Genomic DNA, 26,986 nt, shown 5'->3' with positions numbered 1-26,986 from the left:
GTGTCCAAGAAGACTGTGATGTACTCTGCAGGTGAGACCTAATCAAATTTGGAATGAAAGAAATGAAAACACAGATGGTGAAAGAAGAGCCAAATTCTTTCCATGTCCACAAAAATGGTTGTTATGATGGAGGGGACACTGTTTTGGGTTTAAGAGTTAACCCCTGGTGGGCTGATTCTGCCACCACTGTGGGAGGTGTCTTTGACTGGATGATGTTTCAGCACTGCAAGGTCACGGGTTTGACCCCTCATGTTAGCAAAGCGGATAATACACAGCACCTGCACTGATACACATGCAAGTCTCGGACAAGTTGTAAGTGTTGAGATGTGCAAGTGATCCAGCCTGGAAACAATGTGGCTGGCATGCAGTAAAATCAGTGTTGAATGGATATTTTCAAATCACTCAAAGTCAGAGTTAAATTTTGCCAGAAAAGTCAAGAAAAACTGTCCATAACTGTCAGTTAGGGCACGTTGGTTGGGGCAATAAAGTGGTAATGTCCCATATTGTTCTCTAATATCTGCTTAATGTTTAAACTTATGTAATACTAACATAAAAAAAAAAAACGAATACTGGGACTTTGTCACCGTTACAAAACAATATATAATCTTTTTACCTTCTAAAAATATCTTCATTAAAATTTGACAACAACTCTGACATAATGTCATGATGCATTAAGGTGGACTTAACTGTTTCCACAGAAAGGCAATCTGGACCTCTTTGTCTCAACTCACTTTCGCATTCATTTCTAATAGTGACCCTTGGGAGCATTTAATGCAGCCTGCAAGCATGACAAGGAAAGAATGGACTGCTGCACATTTTCTTCCACAGTTCATGTGATTCTATGATGTATATTCAAAGAACAAGAAAGCATTTCTCTTTAGTTTCAGGTTATTCTTTCTAAGTGATCACAAAAGAATAAAGCTTGATCAAAACTTTGAGAATGTCTGCTCCTTCAGATGAAAATTAAAATTTGACCATTATTTAATGTTTCATATTTAGAAAACTCCTTAGCTCTGATTTGTTCACAATTGTCATTCATGTAAGCCTGTTAGATTACACTTAGCAGTAACCTCAAAACACTTCTAAACGCAACTTCATACAACCAGAGTCTGTGAGGAATCCGGATGAGTCCAGATTGCTGCCCCTCCCTGAGCCTGATCCTGCTGGAAGTTTCATCATGTTAAAAGGGAGTTTTTCCTTCCCACTGTCGCCAAAGTGCTTGCTCATATGATTATTGGGGTTTTCTCTGTTTTTCTTTGTATTATTGTAGGGTCTTTACCTTACAATATAAAACGCCTTGAGGCAACTGTTGTTGTGTTTTGGTGCTATATTAATAAAATAAACTTGGATTGAATTAAATTGAGTTACCACTGTCATCCCACAACAAGTAAGTTGGGCTCTTTATGTGTGAAGTTTGCATGCTATCCCTGTGCCTTCGTGGGTTTATGCAGTTCAAACACTCGCATGTTACATTAACAGGATTCATAATTGGCAATAGGTGTAAATGTCTGATCGTCTGTGGTAGCCACATGACTGACTCATGACCTGTTCAAGACCTCTTGACCTATGGAAGCTGGGATGGACTCCAACCCACTGTTGGATAAGTCAGCAAGAAAATGGATATATGTTTATTCAGTTTGGAAAAAAGAGGAACAAAGTGCCAACTTTCCAAACAGCTGGAATATTTTTACAACCAGATGGTCAGAGGAAAAGAAAAAGAAAAGTATTTAAGGATCAGTGGATACCATGCTAAATTGTCGGTTGTTGTTTTTTAAATATGGCAGTACATTTTTCTGATGAAAAGCTGTTTAAGTTGTCGACCCTATTCAGTGCTATTTTTTTTAAACCATTTGGTAATGAGACAGGAAGAAAATGTTATATAGTTTTATAAATAGTTTTGAGTCTTTTGTTGTCAAAGCTGCTAATTTTCAAAGTCTATCAGTGTTGATTATTGTTACTATTAGAAACCTGCAAATAAATATATAGAATATTCTAATGTGTGTCAAAGCTCAAAAGGGAAAAATAAGGTTAAAAAAAAAGATTCAGCCTGCAGTCTCGTCACAGCATGTGTCCAACTTACACCTCACTCTGATTTATGAATGCTGAGCCAGTTTTACCCTCGTAAAATAGAATAATCTGTACACTGTGCAGGCTTTTGCATGCTATTTTGACAGCAAAGAGAAATAGGCTTCATACCTGCTTCAATTGTATTTTGAGATTTTAGTTTGTCAGAAACAACGAGCTTTAAACTTCTTTTTAAAAAAATCCATTTAATCTAAACTGACATTATGTGAAATGATAGAATAACCTAAACCCACTTGGAAAAGATACTGAAAATAAATGTCACGAATTTCATACAGTGTTTTGATCAGGATTTAATCAAAAGACATGGTGTTCTTATTAAACAAAAAGTACCATCCACATGCCTACGCTGTGCAGTCCTGGCGTTGGGATGAAATGCAGTCAAACAAGATCAAGTGGAGGACTGGTGAAAAAGGTCTTTGAGTAGTCAGGTACTTTAAGGAGCAAAGAGAGGAAACACAGCTGCCAAAACTTTGGTGATGCAAGAAACACTTAAAACCCTGTGATGGATTTTCATGAAAGTGACTGCGCTGCCATTGAAATATACATTCAAGTACTCAATAAATCTAAAGTATTAAAAAAAATTCTGATGTATATGTATTAAGGATATTAAAGATTTTAATTATTGTAATTTTGTTTTCCTACCTACACCCTTTCGACGCCCACCATTCCACAGTATTTGTATCCAGTAAGCATTTAATTTTTGTCTTAAAAGCTTGGATAGAAATGCTTGTGCTGCTGGAGGCCACATACAGCTCCAACACCATTGTTGAATTTGCAGATGACATCGTCGGTTGCATTTCAGATGGAGATAAGTCTGGTTACAGAGCAGAGGTGAGAGCCCTGACAACATGGTGTCGGGACAACAGCCTGCTGCTCAACATCAGCAAGGCCAATGAGCTCATTGTGGATTACAGCAAACTGCAGGGTGGAGGGCACACCCTCATTCACATCGATGGGACAGGGTTGGAGAGAATCAGATGCTTCAGGTTCCTGGCATCAACATCAGTGAGGATCTGAGCTGGTCACATCACATGGATTTGATCACAAAAGCAGCGAAACAGCTCTGCTTCCTGCGATGGCTGAAGAGGTTTGGCATGGACTCTAGAATACTCACCAACTTCTATCGATGCACCATCAAGAGATTTCTGTCTGGTTATATCACCACCTGGTACGGCACTTGTAATGCTCTGGACCGCAAAGCTTTATCGAGGGTGGTCAGATCCGCACCCAGATAAGGAGTTTTCCTTTTCTATGTGCAATATTGAGGAACCTCTGAGACCAAGAATTTTAAGGTGTTCGGCTGATTAAATCATATTTGTCACATAGAAAGCAATGTGTGTGTACTCAAGGCATCAAATGCTCATTTATTGCTTTAAATTTAATTCTTGACAGTTACAAATAAATGCTATATAATTATACTTGGCCTTAATGATCACAAACTATCTGGAACAAGCAGCTGAAATATTACTTGCACATATACAGACCTCATTATTTGAAACTTCTCTGTTGTGTGGTTTGAATTTGAGAAGTCTTTCTTAATTTATGAATACATTAAGTATTTGGTGTTAAATCTTACAAAGTCATTGGTGATTTTTTTTTTCATAAGAAATGTGATAAACAGTGTAAACCCCAAGTTTTTCTCAATTTTCCCCAAAATGCTTATCTTGGTGCTCTCTTATTTTTTATTTAATTCAGGGTTCATATGCTCAATGGCTTTACCTTCCACACACTGAGACAAAGAGACTCCTGCGGCAATTTATTTACTGCTAGGGTACATAGACCCCCCCCTGCTATGCCTCCTATGTGTATCATTACACTTCTTCCCTTTTCCATCTCTCTCCTCTCCACCCCCCTTGCCTTTCTGGCAGCCGACCACCTGACAACACAACAAGCATTTCTCCAGATGTGTGTGTTTCCTCTGACACCACAGCTGTCCACCCAGCCCTGCAGCATATCTATGCGCCTGTGTGTCAGTGTGTATATTTCTGAGTGTGTCAGTCAGTTAGCGTCCCGTGGTAGGAAAACACAATGGTGATCAGCAGTGGGAGTTAAAAGTTCAGAGTAAGCATTCCATGACATATTATGTATCAGAGCTGAGGGACTATCCCATACTACTGCAGCCAAGCCAGCGTGTGTGTATTGTGTGTTTGTAGCTTAAGTCAGCATGTATGATTTGCACCTTTTACGTCCAAAATCTTCAGTTTCAGTTTTTTAAAGGCCAAAGGTTTTTGTTTTGATGACCGAATACCTCTCTAGTGTCTGATTAAAGGAGCCTGATAATGTCCATTTCTGTAACTGTTCAACATCACAGAAAGATTAGCCAGCTGTGTGGAGGTGAGAGGAGTTTGATGTTGATGTGTTTGAACACTATATCACCAAGGCAACAAGGTCAAGAGACTTTAGTAGTAGCTGTGTCAGGCATATAAAATTGACATTAAGGCAACAAAAATATGCTAAAAAGGTTTAATCTACCTTATTCATCTCAGAAGGACTTTAGCTCTCTGTAGAGAGCTCACAATTTTCATTGGCCTGGGCAGACAGAACCCTCACATTGCAAACCAGGAAAGGTTACCTCAGCTTGCCCACTTCCAACCTTCATAACAAAACATGGACAAACCCATGACACTGATGGATGCTACAGATTTTAAAAGCTTGTAATTAAGCAGAGGAAAAACCTGCTTCCAGAAACTGTAGCTAACTGTGGCCACAATATTGCAGTATTTTAAATGCATGCAAACAAGGTTTATGAGAGAGTGCTGTTTGACATGCAGGGAAAGAGATTTGGTAGGTTTTAATCGATGTCTATTTTTAAATGGGCAAGCACTGCTGTTTTGCTTGCCCTGACAAAAAGTCAGTAACTCATACCAAAAACCTTTTCTTTGGAAGACAAAAATACACTGCTCAAAAACAGGCATTTACTCTATGAGTGGTGGACAGGGCTGTAGAAACCCCTTAACCCATCAGCAGTACAGGTATCTGCTCCTTTGTGCAAGGAGGAACAGGATGAGCACTTCCAGAGTCCTGCAAAAGGACCTCCAGTAGGTCACCAGTGAGAATGTCTCTTACCAAAACAGACAGATTTCACGAGGGTGTCTGAGGGCCTGACATCCTCTGTGCTCAGTGCACAGAGGAAGACAAATTTTTGGACCCATTGTCAGACCCATCGGCTTAACTTTGTGCTGAACATTGGGGGGGTCAAGATCTCTGTCTAAATAAATAAATAAATCTGGGTAAATTCCCAGATGATTAAACATGCAACTATTTTGCTGGTAAAAACTGAAATGAGTAAAGAAAATCAACAGCCTATTTATGCAAGATATCCATAATTTTATTGGGGGGATTATATTGGTTGGGTCTGATTATTGGGGGGGAAATTACGCCCCTGGTCAGACCCTACACTGCTTGGTCCCGGATTCCTCCAGATACTAACAATGTAGAATTACGGACTGCCATATTACCAGAAATGCAACTTACAACAGATAATTATTTTTTTATGTATAATAATGATGCATTCCTTCCTTAGTATAAATGAACAACAGTCTTTTCAGAACTTTTATTCATGATATGAGACTGAAACAATAAGGTACGCCAGTGGTTCAGTTGTGCGCTGGAAGTTGCTTTGCCTTCATTTGGCCACCAGATGTTGTTCTTCGCCTCAAAGCTTAGGATCTTTTTTTTTGCCACAAACAGAAGTAAAGCATCAAACTTTTGAGGCTTTAGGTGCCCATCACTGGTTAAAAAATACCCCTTCACACAAAAAAAAGGTTTTCTACTGTTATTTTTTCTGGACAAAAGGCCCCAAATGCAGGACTCACAAAACAGACTTGAAGAACAAAAAAACAAAAAAAGGATTTTAAGTTCAGTACAGGGGACCAAGAAAGTCACATTCCAAAACAGGAAATAAATTCCTGATTCCAAAAGTCTTTACAAACACATATAGCACACAAAGCATAACAACGTGTGTTTTCACACTTGCCAAAACATCACACTGAGACCCCTTGGAGGAGGTGGTCTCGATACAGGTCCGAACAAACTCCAGAGCAGTTTGTTTAAGGTGTGAACGTGATCCAACCCCAATCCAAACTAGCTACTGTATGTTACAAGACTAGAATGCTTTGTATTCTGGAAGCTATTAAAGTTGTGTAAAATTCTGTAAAGGCTAGCAGCTAGCCATAAAATAAAGGTAAATTCTCTGTGTTTTCCAATAGCCCAGAACACAACACCTTCTTCCTCTATTTACTTTTGTTGCTCCCGCCCCAGACACATCTGGCCAATTAGCAGGCTGAACATTCTCACATGGTTTGTAGTGCTGCATTTTAGTTTGCTTGGAGTTCACTTGCACTTTTCTCTGCGTGAAAACACTCAACCTGACAAAAGGAAACTGAGGCGGAGAGTAGAGACACCAGGGAAACTCGACACGGCTGCACTAAATAGAGTGACGAGACAAGGGAAAGTAAAACTAAAATAAAGATCTGTGAGACAAAGGATTATCAAAATAAAACAGCAAGTAACATAACAAGGAAACAACACAGAGATGATAACTTAAAAGAAGATACTCTGGAGGATAAATGAATACATACATTAATAAATATTGAAGTTAAAACAAAGTAATTCTTCTAAGTAGACTCTGAATACTAGACTAATTGTAGAAAGAAAGGACACATCCAGACTCACAAACAGCTTCTTCCCGTAGGCCATTCAGACTGTTAACAAACACTAACCCCCACACCCTACGCCTGCCCACCCACCTCACTAATCTGAGCCATAGTCTGAGTAACCCTCATCACTCAGGCCACTCACACATGGACTCCACTATGACCAAGGCTTTTCTTTTCTTTGTATATATTTCTCTTGTTTTGTATCTATCCCTCTTGATCATATACATTTGTCCTTTTTGCTGTTTATTCTTGCTGTCCACTATTTATATTTTGTTCCAGCACAGTTGGTGTGGAGCACTCACAACTTCATTGTACATGTACAATGACAATGTGTTCCATTCTCTCCATAACTAAAACTCCATTATTACCAGAAGACGAACAAAAGAACCCAACAAAACACAAGGATCATGACATCTGTAGAATAATGTATAAGTTGGGAGTGAGACCTGTCTTAGTATTGAGACAACCCAGCACAGATGGAAAAAGGACACCTCGTGCGTGTCTGAGAGAGGGCATTGTATTTGAAAATAAGAGCAGACTATGACTTGCCAGGAATGAGAACGTGCTGGTTTTCAAATATTTCCATCGTCACAGAAGCGACTGACTGCCTTGTTACTAGTGCTGCCTGAAAATGATAAAAGCGTGAAGTCTTAAGCCTGCTGTATGTTAGTAATTTGTGCTCGAACTCTTTGTTAATATGTTTATATCTCATCCAGATAAGTCTGTAAGTATTAACATACAAACCTAATTGTTTTTTTTAGTGGAAAGAGAGAAATATGCTTCATATCATCTGCACATGTTTGGGTTGTTTATTATATGGTGGGGTTTTTTTGTGTGTGTTTTGTGTTTGTGCAAAATAAAAGGGAGGGCGGGAGGGGGTCTGTGTCTGTTTGTGTGTCCCACTTACCTAGTTTCTTGAACCAAAAAAGTGTGTGAACTCAAACAACGGTGACTAAGAGGAACAATAAAACTCTTTATTCAAAACAGCACTTTAAAAGTTCAGCAAAGATTTTCTTGCAATAAATTTGGCGATCTCCAACTGTGTTTAAGTAGTTACTGATTTAGAAAAGAAAACAGAGTTTTTATTTGATTCCAGGATCGCATCAGTGTTTGGTTAAGACCTGTGGCGCCCACTTTTTTTTCTTTTTGTTCTTCCAAGATCTGACTTCAACGACTAAGCGAGTATGAAAACGAGCTTTCTCTGAGCCAGAACACAAATTTGTCCAAAATGCCAGTATCGTTGCTCAGTGTACGGGCCGAATGAGTCATGCTGGATACATAAAGATTTTGAGGGTGATTACAAAGAAAGCTAACCAAACAATTTGCCAGTGTTATGTCTGATTATAATCCAGTGTGATACAAGTTCATCTACAAAACATCTGCTGTCCAGTTTCATCTTCTCTTACAGCTATAGCAGTCTGCAAGTCGTTGTACTCTGCATTATATTTAGCAGGGCTTTCCCTTTTGGCAGGACCTGACCATAGAAGCAAAATCAAACAAAACAAAACAATTTTACTGACAGGTGACCACCATTTAAAAGTAAATGATTTCCTAAATGGAAAACAGAATTAATTCCAGTTGTTATCATGTCCCAAGTAGGTCAGCACCGCTGAGCTCATGCTGTAATGTCTTTACTGTGCTGCCATCCAAAGGACAAATATGGTTATTGCTACTGGAGCCAAGTATTTTTTTTGTAAGAAATAAATAAAAGTCAGATCCAGTGTACTTTAATCCATCATGAAATGTAACAGTTACTTATCATCCAGCAGTTTTCAAGATACAGAAACCTTAACCTCAACGACAAGTTCATTTCTAAACAAGAAACACAAACGAATACACAATTGAACTCATAATAATATGTTATCATCAATAAATAGCATTAATATAATATTAAAATTAAATGCAAATTAATCATATTAGCTGCTGTAACAAATGAAATTCCCAAATCTTGGCGTAAGATAATGTGTGTTGCCTACTTTAGAGGAAATAACAGTAACAGACCCCACAGACTGTATATAAATGATAGAATTAGCTTCTAAGTCTACAGAGTGACCAACAGAGAAGTACTGGCTTGGTAATGGGTAGGACTATGGAGGATTGTAGTCAAAAGCTGCACAGAAAGGATATATAATATATATAATATAATATATATAATATATAAAGACCAACTCTAAAAATAGTCCACAATCCACAGTGTTTTAGTGGCTTAGAGAACTCAAAGTGGCAGGCATATTCTCTCCCTGTGCTGCAGAACAGAATGTTTTGTCATGTCATCATGTAGCGAAGGAGGATATGGAGTAGGACCAAAGTATATGCTCGAGATAGTCTATCTATCTGTCTATCTAGCTTTAACCTGCATTCTTTAAATAATTTCCCCTAGGGATCAATAAAGGATTCTGATTCTGATTCTTTCTGATGCCCAACAGGGGGCGATTACTCTGGTTTCTAAAAAGCCTTCTGCTATTATAGAAGTACTTCCATACTCTCTGATGCCACTGAATACCTGGTAACTTTTTGAGGCTCAGTTGCTAGTTTCAGGTCATAGTGTACAGAATATGAAATTCCTTTGTAAATTTGTCGTCATTATTTGAGTCAGAAAGGTGGATAAACCAGGAAATGCTAATTGGTTAATGACTTGTTACTCATAAGCTGTTAACCAATAAGTTGTTCACTTTTCGTGTCTGACTTAAAAACACTAAGATAGCTACAAAAGACAATTAAACCGATTGTGTTATGGTGGCTATGTCCACCTTTTACATATATAGTCAATGGACTAAGCTTGTTTGTGCATATATATAGGCTGTTCATCATACCTGACTCCATGAATCACTTTAAATCCTAGATAAGCACTTTAGCTTCATCAATGGAGGAGGTGATAATGGCTTCAGCTAGCTGTTGGGCCAGTAGGTTAAGATCACTGTCATGTGACATCTGTTCTCTTTTTTGGGCAGCCAGAACCCACTTAGTGATATCACATGACAGAGCCTGTGCAAAAGCCTCTATAGTTGGTTCATGCAGAGGTGCTACTTCGAAACTGCCTCTCCCCAAATCATCTGTAGACAGCGACTGCATGAGATGCTCCATCAGTTCCACATGAGGGTCGCTGATCAAAGCGTCTCCGTTGTCCTCCTTGTCCTTTGGCGTTGGCGGAGGAGGCGAGGGTAGGAAAACCTTTGCCAGGCCTCCTTTTAGCTTACGGGCGAAGCTGCTTCTGCTCCTCTCCAGCTCTGGGAGAAGAGGCGTGGTCGGTGGGGCGTCGGGGTAGTCGAGGGATCCCACAGCGGGAAGCCCTGACTGGGATAGAGGTGGATGGTAAGGTTGGGTAGAAGTCTGGTGTTCTTGGTCTCTTCTAGATTTATCCTCAAAAGACTGGCGTTCTCCCTTGTTGTTCTCCATCTCTATTTCAGCACCCTCCATGTGGTCCTTTAAGTTTCTTCCTCTACACACTTCACTCAGAGCGATCTCAATCACTGCGGATGCTAGCGACTCAGCTAGCATTTCGTGCTCTTGGTTATAAATGGACTCCTCAGGTTCTACTGTTTCTTTTTGGCTAAAAACTGATCGAAGTATGTGTTCTGACATGTTTTGGGCAAACTCCTCGAGAGCCTCGGTGTTTAGGGGGCTTGTTTTGAGGCCTTCGGGAATACCAGGGTCTTGTGGAAGGGGCTCTGGCATCCTCGAATCTGTGCTTTCTGTCTGCATTGGATCCTGTGTGGATAAAAACAATAATCTCTGTGAAAATCCAGGAGATATTGATTTTCCTGCAGCTTCTTTTCAGCTACAGAAGGTAATGGAAAGCAAAGAAAAACAACCTCTGGTTTGGACTGCTGGCTTGTTTGGAAAATTAGTTTATTTTTGCACTTTTATTTGAATATTGCTTGCCAGCGTGCTCAGTGTAAGCTAAGTACGATGTCAATATTTCCCTTGGTGTATGCTTTCCCCTTTCATCCCCCAAAGAAACATTTTTTTATCCCTCGCCTGTTTCAGATTAGACAAGAAATAAAATGAGATTACAAGAATGCTACAAGTACAAGAAAAATCAAACAAGAAAGTCTAGCAAGGAAAGCATAGAGAAAGAATAACGGGACAGAAATAATAGAGGAAGTCCCCTTGTAGAATGAGATGGAAAGTAAGATTGAGGCCTCAACCACAGCCTGTCACCATATGAGCTGTCAGCCAGCCAGGATGTGACAACCAGGAAGTTCGGTTTGCTATTAGATTAGCACGAAACACTCTACTGGTCTCAAGTAGCACCAACTCGCCTGACAGCTGATGCACAATTTGCACAGAAATGGAGAAAAGTTTGTTACCCAGAGAGCAAATGATAATAGCTTTTGACAGGCACAATAGTTTTCTAGAAGGTCTTTCTTCCACAGGGTTTGTTTTTCAAGTCCAGCTTCATTCTGACGCTCCGAGTGTGCAGTATTGATATTAAATAGCATAAAATTTCCTACAGCTGCCACTGCTCTAAAGAGTCAGATTGAATAAATTTCAGGATGCCTGTTTTGTTCTACGATTCCTCTTGTGTTAAATTAATTGTTTGATATTGTAAAAGACACTAAGCATTTCTTTCTTTCCTCTTTTTGAGAGTTCAATGAGAAGATAATTACCAACAACATCCAACAACATCCAAACACTGTGGTGGTAATAAAAATCTGCCTGGCACCATCTCTAAAGCTTACTCATTACCTTTATGTGTTATTTGTTTAAATCACTCAAAATATGAAAATCAAGAACAACATGTTTTATTTTTTATGGGGTTTATAGTCCGGACTGTTTTTCTTTCTTATTTGTCTGGCTGTGAGCGGATGAACTATTGATCTTCTGCTGTAATTCTTGGCAAAATGTGGCCTTTTACATAAACATTACTCATGACATTTGAGAGCACAAACAGGCTTGTGTAATGGGATTTACCCTTATTGTTAAAGTTATATCTTATTTTAATCATACCTTACTATTAGTATGCTTCTTAACTCAGAAACTACAAACACAATGTGACACATTGTGAGATGTGTGTCACCAGTGTGTCAGTCAGAGTAGTAGGCCTATGACCATATGGTGTGAAATTCTGGTTAACTTAATAGGTGTTAAGCTGCATCCATATAGAGAGAAACCACAGCAACGTGGTGACCAGACACCAGAGAAAGTCAATGAATTTCAGTACTTATGGGTGAAAAAAAACTACTGACAATGTGAAGTAGGCGGGTCGTGAGATACACTTTTTTTAACTTTAGGACGAGCGATTGAAGCAATTACCAACAGGACCATAGGACATTGGTGACTGGCCTATGAATGGGCAGTAAATACACTGAACTGAAGTGAAGCTTGAAATGACCACTAGCAACAAAGTGTCAGCTTCAAAGGGATGTGAGATGTGCAAGTTGCTCCCTGTGTGGATGCAGCTTTATTAGTATTAGTGTAGCTTTGGCTGACTAATTAATTACTTCCATCAAATTGTTTCATCTAAAATACTGGGGGGATAACACCTTTTAACTAGTTCTTACTGAGTACTAGTTAGGTAGTGTTTCAAAGTATGTTTAGGCTGGCATAGAAAGATGAAAAGACACACTCTTATTTAAAATGCATCTTATTTTAATACTTGCTAGTTGCCCTGCAACAGACTGGCGACCTGTCCAGGGTGTACCCCGCCTCTCGCGCTATGACAGCTGGGATAGGCTCCAGCTGTCTTGCTGTTGTTTTAATTTGCTTTCTAAATGAGGAACTACAAAACAGATTAAGTGAGATGGAAGACAAAAATAAAGAGAGGTGGCCAACGATATAGTTACTCCTCTCAACACGGCTTTACTTTGCTAGTACATAAGTGCATTAATGACATAAAAATGCATTTTCTAAACTAATAAAAATACGAATTTTGAACCAATCCTCGGCTCTAGTTGAATTGTAATTATGAGACAGAAATGTGGAACTAAAATTAGAACCATGAACAACTTCCGTAACTTTGGGTTCATCACAGTTCCTGTGTTATTACTAGCTTACGGTCTATGAATCTGGCTGTGAATGTCAGAATTGGCGTTATTGGCCTTTTAGGCTGGCTGGTTCAGTTGCAGCTTTTAGAGGATCGTTTACTTCTTGAATGTAAATATAAATTGAAAACCATAATTTTCTCCTTCCCATTGTTTTCTTCATATAGCCACAATGTAAGATGAATTTTCACGTTACTGGCATACATGTTGCAGATTTAATATGGTGTGTCAGACCATTATCCTGTCATTACTCATTAATTTGACCACCATCCTCTGTTCAAAATGGACAGAGCCCAAAGATGAGGTTGAGACTGGGAATGAAGTGCAGATGTGGAGCAAATTGCAGCTAAAACAAAAAATGTTTTTCTCTTGGCAATATGACTTGGACATCCACATGGAGACAGGAACATTTAGGCCTGTGATCAGAGGATGTTCCCTTGGTTCTTTCTGTTTCACAATCCTGTGAGTCACTAATTTGATCACACTAACACACCTCGCCTACTCTCTCTAGCGCCCACACTAACAGCACAAAGGCAGGTCAGAGATGCAAATTACTGGTTCAAAAAAAGAGCCGATGCCTACAATGACCTTTTGTTTAACCTTTATTTCTTCCTCTTCCAGTTTCAGTGTTACAATCCAAAGTTTTTTCTTTTGCTTTCTATCTTGTCTCAACCTATCTTGAATTAGGTTGAGTCTCTGAAAGCTCAAGAACATCAGTACAGATAAGGATTTACTCATGAAACATTAGACTTCTGCCCAAACAGAACCAGGATCAACTCACTGTGTACAATTTATGACGTACGGCAGCTCAAAATGGCCAGCTTCTGATTTATGAAGGTACATGGCAAGACTCAGGAGAAATCTTGAAGGCCATTTGGATACGATTAAAAGTAAAAGTTACATGCCTCAAAAGTTACGTACTACAGAACTGTATAAAAATAGAAATAAACAAGATGCAGGAAATATCAGGCAACCTAAACTGCCTACATTTAGAGAAACTTACCAGCTAGGAGAAGAGTGACAGTTGACGCTTTAATGTAGCCAGTGCAAATGAGTTTACAAGGAAGTGGTTTGACAAAAAAGTTCAGAAGTTTTACTCACTTCCTGTGTGTGTGTGTGTGTGTGTGTGTGTGTGTGTGTGTGTGTGTTCCTGCCTAGCTATCTTTGTGAGGACTGAAATCTGCATTCTACTATACTTGTGAGAACCAACAGTCACTTGTGAGGACACACAAACCGGTCCTCACAAATTTGAAGGCATTTAAAGGCATTTTTGAGGCTCAAATTGTGGTTTTAGTGTCAGGGTTACAATTAGATTATGAGGTTAGAATTAGGGTTAGGCATTCATTTTTAATGGTTAGGGTTAGGGTGAGGGGCTAGGGAAAGCATTATGTCAATGAAGGTCCTCACTAAGATAGCTGAACGGGCTTGTGTGTGTGTGTGTGTGTGTGTGTGTGTGTGTGTGTGTGTGTGTGTGTGTGTGTGTGTGTGTGTGTGTGTGTGTGTGTGTGTGTGTCTGTGTGTGTGTGATAAATATGACTCACTGGAAACAACAAAAAATGACACATTCATGGGCATTAGATGAAGCTACTTGGGTCTGATACACAACGATTCTGTCAGCTTAATCCTCTTCCTTTGTTCATGAGTTAAAACAGAAGAGGATCAGATGAAGGGCCGAGGAGGAGGTAAAGCATTCCAGATGCTCGCCATTTACTCTTTTAAAAATACAGTACTCTTATTTACAGTTTGGTGCAGCGCAACGGTCAAACAATTTTATGTATGAAAGGAAAACTCACCATGTTGTGCTCATTTACAGGCTTGTATTTATTTTGTTCTTTGTCTAGAAGGTTTAAACACTCGCATGTTCAGAAAACACATTACATTGCTGCAATACCCTTTTTTTTTAATCCTGTGTTTAAAATGCTTACAAATTTGCTTAAACCTTTGTTTAAAAAATAAATAAAAACCTTTATTAATAATTATAGATGGGCCTGAAACGTGTAGCCAAAACAAAAGTGCCTGCATTCTTTTCAATGGCCTCAAAGAGGCAACGGCTGTGGTTACAAAAGCACTTTTGGTCTTATAGACGTAAGTGGACTAGTTCTTAAACACTGAAAGCAGTTTTTACTACAAGTGTTATTCACCCAATCACACAATACTTTTAAAAAAAAAATCTATGTCTGAGTGCTTTCTAACATGGACACACTGCAATGGATGCATCAGGGGCAACTTGGGGTTCAGCATCTTGCCCAAGGATGCTTTAGCATGTGCACTAAATGAGTCAGAAACTGATCCACTGACCTTCTGATTGATAGGCTAGCTTCTCGACCGCCTGACTTACATCTACCCTGAAAAAAGAAGATAAGAAAAAGTCTGGGCAAACAGCAGGTAAAAGGCACAGATGATTTTAGTGGTGATGGAAAAATTCAGAGCCTTTATGTGACGCTAATCTGTAACAAGTAAAAATCCAGACATCCAGACACTTTAGCCTTAAAAATATCACTTTGATTAAATAGCTTGCCCATACTGGTGGATTACCTATTAGAGAAACATATAAATGCTGTTAATTTTTAATGCATGAACATTACATTGGGGCGTGGTCTAATAAATGTGTTATTTATATGATAAATATTAGTTGAAGAAGTGAGGAAACCATCCATTTTATAATGAGCAATAAGCACTGCAATATTTTCCATTGATAGAAAATAAAAAGAGAGTCCAAGTGCCTGAATTTGTGCCTCCGACCACTGGAACTGAGCCCACAGTCTGATCACTTTTGAATAATATTATGTGATATACTACCTCCATGACCCTGAAGTTAACACTGAAACTCCACCCTTTTCTTTGCAGCTCTAACCAAATCCTCAGAATTATAAAAACTACTCCTCCAAGCTCCGACTGAAGCAATCTGGAAGACTTTTTGTCTTGGAAGGAGGACAGCATGGAGAGGAGATGAAATAAAAACGGGGTTGTGAGATGATATCTCTCTGTAGACTTCATTCGATACCAAATTCCACATTTGAACTGCAGGTCTTGTAGCTGCTTTAGTGTGTCCTGTTCAAATAAACTGAAAGCATGGGGGGAAATGTTTAAACGGGTGAAGCCGAGGGACTTGTTTGGCCTTTTTAAAAATTTTATTGAATCTGCTCTCTTGTGTGCTTGGCTTTGGCGATGAAATGAAAACCGAGGAATGTTTGTTCAGTTTGGTGGGGATGATGGCGTCCGGAGATATGTAATGATGTGATCAGAGGGTGGATTTGAGGATGACGTGGCTGTGGTCCCCTGGTTAAAAATCAGTTTATTTTGTTCTCTTAACAAGACTCAGATACACTTTATGGCCTCAATTCCCATTATTCAGAAAAGAATCATAGATGACACCCTCCCAACTCCTGGCGTGTGGGTGGATGTTAGCTGCCAGCTTCTCCCACTGTCCATCCTGAACCCATTTAATCCACAGTCCTGTGACTCTATTACCCATGCTGTTACTGCAGTAACGCTGTGTTGTGAGCCCCAGAAGGCCCTCTGTGCTCTTTCCCCTCCAATCCAGGAAATATTTTTCTCTGCATCAGTGAGGTCATTGCTCAACACGATGATTTAAATAAATTTAAAGGGTCGTTTCGATCTTGTGTGACTGCTCATTTTGAAATCATACAAATGCCAGAGGTGTCTGACACACAGAAAATTTGAAAACCTGAAAAATATAACAGGGGAAAAAACATTTTTAAGACTGCTCTGTAGCTATGAGCTGCCAAAACCTCTTAGTGTTACACAACCAGTTTTAGTTAGATACAGAAATGTCACAATTTTGCACAATGTTTCTGAACAAGTTCATGTTTGTCTGTGAGCGTCTTTTAGACCACAGCAACAGATTCCTAAAGAGCACCGGGCCAGACTATGTGGAAGACAAACAATGTCAGTGACTCTATAACGCAGGCAGTTCAAAGCTTCTCTCTCACAGGATGCAAATTCAGACAGCTGTCGAGTTTTAAACTGAAACTAGTTTTGTACTAAAACTAAACCGATCTTCTTCTTCTTCTTCTTCTTCTTCTTTTTTCAGCAGCTTTCTTTAGGGGTCACCACAACAGATCATCTGTATTCATCTCACCCTATAAATAGTATGCTCCTCTGTCACACCAGTCCTCTGCGTTTCCTCCTTCTATACATCCATTAATCTCCTCTGTGGTCTTCCTCTTTTTTCAGCTCCTTCGACATCTTCAGAATCCTTTGGCCAGTATATCCACTGCCCCACCCACCGATCCACCCTCTGCACATGTCCAAACCATCTCTGCCTAGCCCAGTGGTTCCCAAACTTTTTTTGCTGGGCCCCCCTTGTTTAACAAGAAAAATGTTCGAGCCCCCCCACCCCCCCGCGTGCACGCGCGCACGCACACGCACAAACACATCCTTCAACCACGCAAACCCATATTTTGCTCCATTGCGGTTTATTTCAGACCTCAAACATTTATTAAACAATTAAGCAAATACAAATAATCTGCAATAAATTACAGGTAGTAAGAAAATAAACTACCAACTCTTTTACGCTCCGTCCGCACCTACACGGGTATTTTTGAACGCGCAGCTGTTTCGGGCACATGTAAACGGCGTATCGAATCACCGAGAACGGAGATTTTTTAAAACTCCTTTTTGCGTTTACGTGTGGACGAGGAATACAGAGTTCGTCACGCAATGTCAAAGGTATGTGCCTTTTTCACGTCACACTGTGCGCCACGTTATTGTTTACATGAGATGAATTGCAGAATGGCAGATAGAGACAAAATACTGTTAATCTGACTCTGCAGGTTTTACACGCTTACATATACAGGCCATTACTGTCCCTGCATTTAGAAAGGCAGAGGCATCACGGTGTAATTATTTTACATGTAGTTGTTTTTTCCTGTGTAATAATGTTCAACATTGCTATCAATACATTTTTCAAAAAACCCTCTACAAAATGGGTTCAAAAACATAAACAACTGTGGGATACTGTTTGTCCGTGATTTGAACAGCCCAGCGCTGCTCGATGCAGGAAAACTAATTCTGCAGGGAGACCTACCTCAGCACTTGTGCAGGTGAAGCCAAAGGGAAGATATGCCTCACCATATTTTCTAGTCTTTGGCTTAGAATGAAGTTGGTTTGGAAACATATTCAGCAATGCTTCATCTCCTGCTTTGCGTTTGTGTGGGCGCCCCGTGCTAGCATTGTCCAAGCGTTGTTTTTGTTTTTTTTCCCCTTTTCATGCCGCGCCCCCCCTGCAATAGCTCTGCGCCCCCCCTAGGGGGCGGGCCCCACACTTTGGGAACCACTGGCCTAGCCTCTCTGACTTTGTCTCAGAGCTGTCACTCTGACATAGTTATTTCAAATCTTGTCCATTCTGGTAACTCCCAGTTCAAATCTTAACATATTTAGCACTGACACCTCCAGCTTGCCCACCGATACATCATTCATAGGCAATAAAGATTCATAGGTTTCTACTTATTTAATAACACTTCTACTTTTCTTTCATGACTTAGTCTATTTGTAAGTTTAGATTTCATGTTTGCCTTCCAAAACATCAAAATTTGAACACTTAAAGTTGAAATATAAATGTGCTCAGCATCCTTTGCTGAGCTACATGACATAAATGCATAACACTGGCCTTAATCTGTTATGGTAAATAGACTGGTTCTTATATAGGCTATCCTACTTTCAAAGCACTTTATTCAACATGCCTCATTTACCCATTTACACCCATTCATACAAATTCTTCTTCTGCTTAAGTGCTTTCTCTCTAATAGTTACACATTCATATTCCATTCATATTCCAATAAAGGGATCAAAGAGCAACATTGGGTTCAGTATACTTCCTGATTCACAGCTACCCCAGCAGTAGTATAGTAGAAAGATGTTTTCAATTAAAACAAATACTGAATATTAAATGGTATGTATGTATATATGTCTGTTGAATATATGCACTAGCGTACAAATTCAAGATCAAATTCAACGTAATATAGACCATGGTCAGGAAAAGCGTGCTTCAACCATATGAATGTCAATAAAATACAAGCCTCGACGCTTAAAACTCCTATTGGTTGCTTGGTGGTTTGAAAATAGCGAAAGCTCCTCCTTTGGGGTTTGCTTGATATCGTCAAAAAGATTTGGTGGGCGCTGAAGTTGTAGCTGTTTAAACTCACGGCAAACCTTTAAATTTTGCTTCTTTAATTAAATAGGAAAATAGCAATTTTAAAAATGAACCTTAGTTAAATTATAAAATAGAGCCTGTTCTTTTCAAATAATCAATGATCTTTTTAACTCTTCTATTTTGAAATTGTATCCGTCCACCCACCGGGCGTAGCCGTTAACATAAACCAGCGCTCCTTGGCAACCGCATCCTTAGCGACGTCCTGATTGGACCGCCAGACTCAAATTTTATCCAATGAGAGCGAAGCGCAGCAGATTTGATCCTCGGCTAAACCACTTTTGTTTGAGCTCTCGTCTTAGTGACAGCACGGTTGATTCGGACTATTTACCCAAACTATATGCATTTTTCCTTCTCTAAAACAAGTCACCGGACTAAAGAAGAAAGTTTTATACCATAAGGTAGGATAAACAAATTTATCTGCGCCATTTTGGAGTTCTATTTTTTAGAATTTTAGTACACAACCGATTCACCTGAGAAACTCCGCCCTCTTAGCGTAAAGCTTTAATACCAGGGTTTCTGCATGTGATGTTTAGCCATATACGTTATCCCAAAACTATTTTAAATCTGTTTGTTTTTCTTTTACTGTTTCCTTTTAATCATCCCGCCACTTTTGCGTGCTTTTCTTTGCTGTAGCAGAACACGGAGCAGCGGCTGCAGAGCTTTGTTTTTAGGAAGATACCGTCAGGGAGTGAGCCATGCCTTTTCCAAGGGGAAGGAAACCCACAGCGACCGCTGGCAGCAAAATACCCAAACTGAATGCAACAGCGTCCGAGAACCAGGTAAAATGCACGTGCATTTATGTGTCTTCTGGTGGTTTGCACTGACGTAAACACAGCAGGTAGTGCAGCACCTGAAGGCTGCATGGGAAGGATGGAGATGATGATGATGATGATGATGATGATGCTTGCTTTGCAATGCAACGCTACAAGGCTTGTTTGGCACATGCATGTTGCAAAATTTTATAGATGTGGTGTGTTTTCTGTTTGTGCATACAGGAGGAAGCCACACAGGCTAAGAGGTCCTCCTCCCCTCCTCGTGGAGCTCCCAAGAAGAGGACTGCTTTCATCGATATCACCAATGTAAGTACTTTTTTTTTGTTTTTTTAAAAAAAAGGTTGTGACTGGGGCTTTAACAGCAGGATCAGAGCTTCAATAAGCACACAAAGAGACACATTTATCACAAAGACGGTTCATCGAGAGTCGGGACTGAACTGGCTGACAGTTAATGTTACCTTTCGTAGGATTTCATAGGCTCCTAGTTTGGGTGCTTTTTTTTTTCTATGTGAAAGGTTAAAGTTGTCAACATTTAACCATTTGATTGTGTTGACATATAAGAAAGTTATAAATCCTGCTTCAGTGGGACTTTTTTGGGTTTTTTGCCTAGTTCAGTTTTCACGCTAACGTCAAATATAAAATGATCCTTGACTTCTTTTTCTCTTGACACAAATGTGTGGTATGGCACAACCATTGTGATCAGCCTGTTTCATCTTTGGCTGGCACTGCATATAAAACACCATGACAACCATATGGTAACTAACATGTAATGCACCATCGCGAGCCTGAATGCCAGCTATGACGTCGACCTCTTAACATTTAAATCAGACTTTATTCTGCTTTTGATGTAAGGCTGACATTACTGCTGCCATCAAAACTTACAGCTGCATCAGGTCTGTACCAGGTACAGTCGTCAGATACGGATTCCATCAAAGTGTGCCCTGAGCACAGTTAGCAGAGAGTAGGAGATGGAGGTGCTCTCACTAATCCAAATACTCCATTTCCAGCCTACTTCAGTATTTGCTTGCTGTATTCTACAGACAGCTACTAGCTCTGCTCTCATGTATGAGGACTTTTTGAATGTCTTTTTCTCCACTTATTTAAATCAGGGTCTTTGGGCGGCCTGTAGCCTATCCCAGCTATCACAGGGCAGATTGATTCAGTCCCAATTAAAAGTTTATGACCGCTTTAAAAATGGCCAAAAAAAAAAATCATATTTTGCATGGTAGGATCTTATTAAGGTTCCAAGTAGAGCTTCAACATGCAACAAGAAGAAATAGGAGTGAGAAAAAACTTTTTTGGGGGGGCATGCAATTTATTGAAAACAACGCGTAAACTGAAACAGGCGTGGTGTCTTAATAATTTTTTTTTCTTATAAAAAGAAATGGCACACTCTTTAATGAGAAAGTGTGTGTCATTTAAAAAGTATTTTTTAATATAGCTGGGCAATTTGAAGTTTCAGACAAAATCCACTTTAAACATTTTCACCGATCCCACCTCCGTCAGCGTGGTGTCTGAAGCCTGTGTGACCCTATAATCCTACATTTTAGTGCGTCAGTGTGTGATGGATCTGCACTGTGGTGTGAATGTGTCCTCGGCTGCCTGGCGGGGGTGTGAAACAAACATTTTGCTTGTTTTTTTCACCTCACAATCACCTGAACGCTTGCTGTCAAACCAGCAGCATGACAGAGAGCGATGGTGTGGAATTTTTGTCTGGGCGTGAGTCACGTTTGCCCTTTTGACCATTTTGAAATTGTTTCATACACAAAAGGACAAATTGTAAGAATCTGAAGTAAAATGTATCACAAACTGGATCCATGTTTAAAACTAATTCTTGTCATGTTCCCAGGCTCATAAGGTACAGATCAGCTTTCCTGGGAAGAAGAAGGAACCAGGGAAGAAGACTGTAAAGAAAACCAGCTCCACCTCAGTGTCTGCAAGCAACCTAGCTAACCTGAAAAAGTAGGTCCATTTAACCGTTTTAATAACCCTCAGGTTAAATTTCTTGTTCCCCTTTCGTGCCCTGCTCCAGCCGATGGCAGACGTCTTTAATTCCCTCCTCTCCCCGTGCAGGTCGTCGTCTGTGAGCTCAGAGGGAACGATATCCGAGCGAGAGAGGACCGATACGGAGGAGGAGGAGAAGGAAGAGGACAAGTCGGCCGATGTGGCAGCTCCTGTAGAGGAGCTGGCTGCTGCTACGTCCCCTGCTGCCCGTGAAGTGCCGGCACACCTTCGGAGACAAGAAGTAAGGGAAATTATAGATTTATAGAAAGCTAGAGACGCTGTGAAAAGCTTTGACTGAATTGTGTTTCCTTTTCTTTTCACCCATCCATGCAGATCCCAAAGGAGTTTGACATTGACTCTGAGAATTCTGAGGACTGCTACATGTGTCCAGAGTATGCAAAGGACATTTTTGACTACCTTAAAAACAGAGAGGTGAGACAAATTGTAAAGCCTTTATCGCACTGGGCTTTTTTTCTTTGCTTTTTTTCTGAGTTAAAGAAATCTGAATACGTTGTTTACCTTTCCTTTCTCTTTAATTTTATCGTCTGCAGGAGAAGTTTGTCCTCTGTAACTACATGCCCACGCAGCCCAGCCTGAACTCAGAGATGAGGGCCATCCTGATTGACTGGCTGGTCGAAGTACAGGTGAGGCGTTAATTAAACGTCGCATTCCTGCTGTGTTAGAAACACTTGCTCTGTTTGCTTGCGCTGAGTGACACTTTGTTTCTTCCTTTATCTAGGAGAATTTCGAGCTGTACCATGAGACCCTCTACCTGGCGGTAAAGATGACGGACCACTACTTGGCTAAAACCCCGGTCCACAGGGAGATGCTGCAGCTCGTTGGCTCTACCGCCATGCTCATAGCCTCCAAATTTGAGGTGAGAACCCAACTGTGGCACATGGGAGTCTGAAATTTCTCATAGGATGGCTCAAAAGCTATGGTAAGTAATGGTAGAGAAAGGTATTAAACTAGTATACAAGTCTATTAATGGGAACAGAGTGTAATCATTTGGTTGTTAGGTGAATGTGTTTCCAAAAAAGTTTTTTTTTTTTTAAATTTTTATGGTGAAAAAGTAAAAAAAAAAACAAGGCTGTGAGGATAAAAAGCACACATGAAAGGAGATATTCAGCTCTTAAGTGCTCCTGGGAGGCAAGTCACGTGGTCTCAATCCCAGGCTGATTAACTCCACCTATCGGGGCTCCTCGAAGTAACAGAGACACACACTCAGTGCACACTTCTTTACAGCGTGGCTGCAGGTTTTCTAATTCCACTCGGTTCTCGATCCTTGGTTCTCAGCAGATCCTCTTGAACATATTTACATGCCATCAACCATTCCCAAAGTTGAGTGCTTTAAAAAAGCAAAACAAACAAACAAAATCCAACATAAAATGCCATCTAATCAAAAAAATATGAGAAAGAGAAAATTTTATTACAAATAAAATGATGCAAACTTCAATACAAGGGCAGTAAGTTTAGGTCATAGTTTGTGAGATAACTCATTATTAACCACTTACTATTACCAGTTTAAGTTGCCTTTTTATATAAGCAAATACATCTGCAAAACTATGTAACTGTACACAGTTTTTAATTAACTTTAAACTGCAGCCCCTCTGCAGTATCTTTGCAGCCCACCAGGGGCCCCCCAAGCCCACACTTTGGTAATTACTGGATTTAGATATTTGCATTAACAAACAGTTGAACAGGTGTATCTAATGAAGTGGCCAGAGTGTACATGTAGTAGACCCAGCCAGAGAAGGAAGGTTGTCAGAGGACATACTGAATTTAAGGAAAAACATAAACTTTGGACGTTCTGTGCTTTGAAGCTCTGTACGTCTTTAGAAATGGGTGAAAAGTGTTATTTATTCTGTCGTAACCGCGGCCAGAGTAAAAGTTCAGCCGCCTCTGATGTCGGGCACAGTTGGCATGAGCTTTTCCAGCTTTAGATCAAGCTATGTTAAAGTTCTCTCAGCACAGCCTAGGGCTTTTATTTTGAAGTGCACGGAGAGAAAATTGAAGGGGAGCATCTATCAAGAGGCTCAGAACATGAAACAGAAATGAGATCAAACGGACTGCGAGACCTGACCTTGTCCATACACGGTGAAATGACCGCAGGACTCGAAAATGCATTAAAGGGGACCGGCGAATTGCACTCAAACCAGGTTTCAACCTCACGCCTAACGCTTATTCGTGTTTTTTAACCATCCCGCAGGAGCACAGCCCACCTTGCGTTGACGACTTCTTGTACATTTGCGACGACGCGTACAAAAAGGAGGAGCTCATCTCCATGGAGGCCAGCATCCTGCAGACGCTGTCTTTTGACATCAGCATCCCCATCCCGTATCGGTTCCTCAGACGCTATGCCAAGGTGTGCATGACCAGGAGAGGCTACTCCACCGCTGACTGCAGCTCTCTGTGGTTTTTGTATGACTCGACCTGCGTTCACATCTCACGAGAATGTTTGTTGTGGCTGTGTCTGCAGTGTGTGAGCGCCAGCATGGACACGCTGACTCTGGCTCGCTACTACTGCGAGATGAGTCTCATGGAGATGGACCTGGTTCCAGAGAGAGGCTCGTTGGTGGCTTCGGCCTGCCTGCTGATGGCGCTGGTCACCAAAGACCTGGGAGGATGGGTAGGTTACCTCCACGCTGTCCCTGATCTTTAGTGTTTTCGCTCTCTTAAGTTGATATTTGGCAAGTTGGGTATTGAGCCTCGGTAAAAACTCAAAAAGAAAGAAAACCCAAGTTCTCAAGTTTTAAATAGTAGTCCAAAATCCATAGTTTTCACACGATGTCAGAGCTACTGGGATATTCCTGTTAAAAGGGAGTTTTTCCTTCCTGCTATCACCAAAACACTTGCTCATAAGGGGTCATTTTGGGGGGTTTTCTGTTTTCTCTGTATTACTGTAGGGTCTTTATCCTGTAATGTCAAGCGGTTTGAGGAAACATTTGTTGTGATTTCGCACTAGACAAAATGGAATTTAATAGTTTTTTTTTTTTTAAGCTAGCTATGTAGCACTTGCCTTTGCCTTAACGATGAACAATTTCTTGTTCTTCACCTCTCACGGGCCGGCATTATTAACCCATCCAGATCGAATGTAGCTGTCTGTACTTTCATCCTGGCAGCAGGGTAAGGTGAGGGAATCTCTAGAAGATGCATGTAGATGTCACTCAACCACTTTCAGGGATTTAAATATAAAAATGGATCACAAGTCCCCAAAACCCATAGTTTCTCTTCATATATTTGTTTGCCTCCACGGATAGATGATCCAAGTAGTCTTGGCTCGAGACGGGTGGGGAAAATAAGCTGAATGCTTTTGTCCTGCTGTACTACAGACTGTCCACTATTGCCCATCATTATGGAGGAAAGTTTTGCCCACCAGGGTAGTGAGTCGGTCACATGACTGGAAAATATGCATAAAATCTGACATCTGAGCATGTGTTTTGTCTGCATGTTTGTGGTCACCCAGGTAAAGGTAACATTAGGCATTTGAAATAAAGACAACTGGACTACTTTTTGTTTGTCAAAGTTTTGAGGAATAAAAACCGCAAACAACTTGCATTATTATAGCTGACTATGAAGCAGGGGAAGGGTTTGGTTGTTGGCAACTTTTAGCTTTTTTCTCAGAGAATGATTTATACAAAGCACTCTCTTATACAACAAACACCATCTAATGACGTTACTTGTTCTAATGTTTGCAGCACTAAAGAAGCTTCTCTTCCTCGTGTGCTTTCCGTCCTTTCCATTAAATGTAGACTTTGTTAAATCTGATGCCGTGTCGGTTTGTGCGACACTACCAACCTCTCATTTGCAGCTCTGTCTCCTGAACAGTCCTCCCAATTTAAATATAAATTGTTTTTTGTATGTAAAATTGAGCCCTCATTGCTTCCCTGTTGCTGTTGGGGGCGGTGGGTAATTTCATTACGTGCCTGCGCCGACTTCCAGAATCATCTCGTGTAAGCTTTTGGCAATTTAGAAGTAATATTATCTTTGTGTAATGTTGTATTGGATTTTAATAACTTTGAAGGGGTTCAACATGGCTGGCTTTTCTTTTTCTGTTTTTTAAATGGGTGCTGCTCTTTTTGCCCTGCAGTCTCCCATCCTGCAGTTTCACTCGGGCTATCAGGCGTCAGATTTGGCGCCCGTTGTCAGGAGAATCTACTCGATGCTCTCAGCACCTCCTGATGATAAACTGAGAGCCATCAAGAACAAATACTCACATAAGTAAGTCTCCATAAAAGATTAAAGGCATTAGAATAATTCGAAAATGTCGTTTTTGGGTAACAATCGGTTCTTTTTAATATGTTTTCAGGGTGTTTTTTGAAGTTGCGTCTCTGCCATTGGTCAGTATCGACATTTTGGAGAAAGCCTTGAGCTCTTAGTGACGTGTCCGGTCCAGAAGGGGGGAAAATGAAGCCTAAGATGAGTGAAAATATTTTTCAAATTTCCCTCAAGAGGAAACATGTATATAAAATGTGAATATGTTTAATATTTATGTGTTGTGTAGTCTGTCCTTTATACCATAATATTATAATAATTATAATAAGACTTTAATTCCCTTTTAATGTGGGCATTTGTTTTCAAGACATTAATTACCTTTGAGAAAACTCTAGCAGGTCTTTTATACATTTTTAAAGATTAGGGGAAAAAAACATCCTGATTATTAATATGTAAGTGTGTGTGTGTGTGTGTGTGTCACTGGATTTAAAGTGTGTTTGTAAATCTTACTTTCCAAGACGTATTATGCACAGGCCCACAAGTTCTGTATGTTACCATGTTCTTCAAGTTAAAGTATGCGTGTGTTTGTGTTCATACATTGTACAGTGTTCATCATGTTACTATTGCTATGCAAATTATTTGTATAAAAGACGACCAGACAATGCCATACTACTTTTAAGTGGCTGTCATATGTACTGTTAAAATAAAGAAGTGTTTCTGTTTTGCTTTTAAGTTTAATAAAAACGCTTTTTACTATATGCAGCTTGTTTCTTCCTTAAAGGAAGTGTGACTGTGGGAAACAAAAACTCCCATTTTGACAGGAAGAAACCTCTGGCAGAGCCAGGCTCAGGGAGGGGCGGGTACCTGCCACTACCAGTTGGGGGTGGTGGGAGAAATACGTGATTTAGTCTTCTGTGGGAAGTGAATGTCGTAACTTAGAACGTAAAGGGAAAACGCTTTAACTTAACACCATAACTTTCTACATTATTCAGTCATTGCAGGTTGCGTCGATCCAAAGTGTAGTTACATGTGCAAATTTGATATGAGGTCCTCATCAAGTACAAATATTTGCTTTGTTTACAAAGAACATAA

At 40.1% G+C, this 26,986-nt stretch overlaps 2 protein-coding genes across 3 annotated transcripts; one reads left to right on the top strand and one right to left on the bottom strand.

Moving 5' to 3' along the window:
• Positions 1-7,703: 7,703 nt before the first annotated feature.
• Positions 7,704-13,782, bottom strand: si:dkey-171c9.3. The gene is made up of 2 exons (XM_031742106.2): positions 13,731-13,782; positions 7,704-10,451 (listed from the first exon to the last, which is right to left on the bottom strand). The coding sequence occupies exon 2, from the start codon at positions 10,443-10,445 to the stop codon at positions 9,582-9,584; it is 864 nt and encodes a 287-aa protein (XP_031597966.1). The 5' UTR covers positions 10,446-10,451; positions 13,731-13,782; the 3' UTR covers positions 7,704-9,581.
• Positions 13,783-19,127: 5,345 nt separating this feature from the next.
• On the top strand, positions 19,128-26,626 carry ccnb3 (cyclin B3). 2 transcript variants are annotated; one of them, XM_031742117.2, is made up of 12 exons: positions 19,128-19,300; positions 19,539-19,681; positions 19,898-19,981; positions 21,525-21,637; positions 21,749-21,920; positions 22,013-22,111; positions 22,231-22,323; positions 22,419-22,556; positions 23,889-24,044; positions 24,159-24,308; positions 25,770-25,900; positions 25,989-26,626. In XM_031742117.2, exons 2-12 carry the CDS (start codon positions 19,598-19,600, stop codon positions 26,056-26,058), a joined length of 1,290 nt encoding a protein of 429 aa, XP_031597977.1. In that variant the 5' UTR covers positions 19,128-19,300; positions 19,539-19,597; the 3' UTR covers positions 26,059-26,626. The 2 variants fall into 2 exon arrangements, with proteins under 2 accessions (XP_031597977.1, XP_031597975.1); XM_031742115.2 differs by having other exon boundaries at positions 19,536-19,681.
• Positions 26,627-26,986: the final 360 nt, after the last annotated feature.

This window comes from Oreochromis aureus, linkage group 3 (genome assembly GCF_013358895.1).
Source record: "Oreochromis aureus strain Israel breed Guangdong linkage group 3, ZZ_aureus, whole genome shotgun sequence".
Classification (NCBI taxonomy): domain Eukaryota; kingdom Metazoa; phylum Chordata; class Actinopteri; order Cichliformes; family Cichlidae; genus Oreochromis; species Oreochromis aureus.
This window is presented reverse-complemented; position numbering and strand designations above follow the sequence as displayed.

Coding starts and splice junctions, on each gene's coding strand:
- si:dkey-171c9.3 (XM_031742106.2), bottom strand. CDS start 10,445: ATGCAGACAGAAAGCACAGATTCGAGGATGCCAGAGCCCCTTCCACAA.
- ccnb3 (XM_031742117.2), top strand. CDS start 19,598: ATGCCTTTTCCAAGGGGAAGGAAACCCACAGCGACCGCTGGCAGCAAA. Junction 19,982..21,524: donor CTTTCATCGATATCACCAAT/GTAAGTACTTTT, acceptor TCATGTTCCCAG/GCTCATAAGGTACAGATCAG. Junction 24,045..24,158: donor TCCTCAGACGCTATGCCAAG/GTGTGCATGACC, acceptor CTGTGTCTGCAG/TGTGTGAGCGCCAGCATGGA.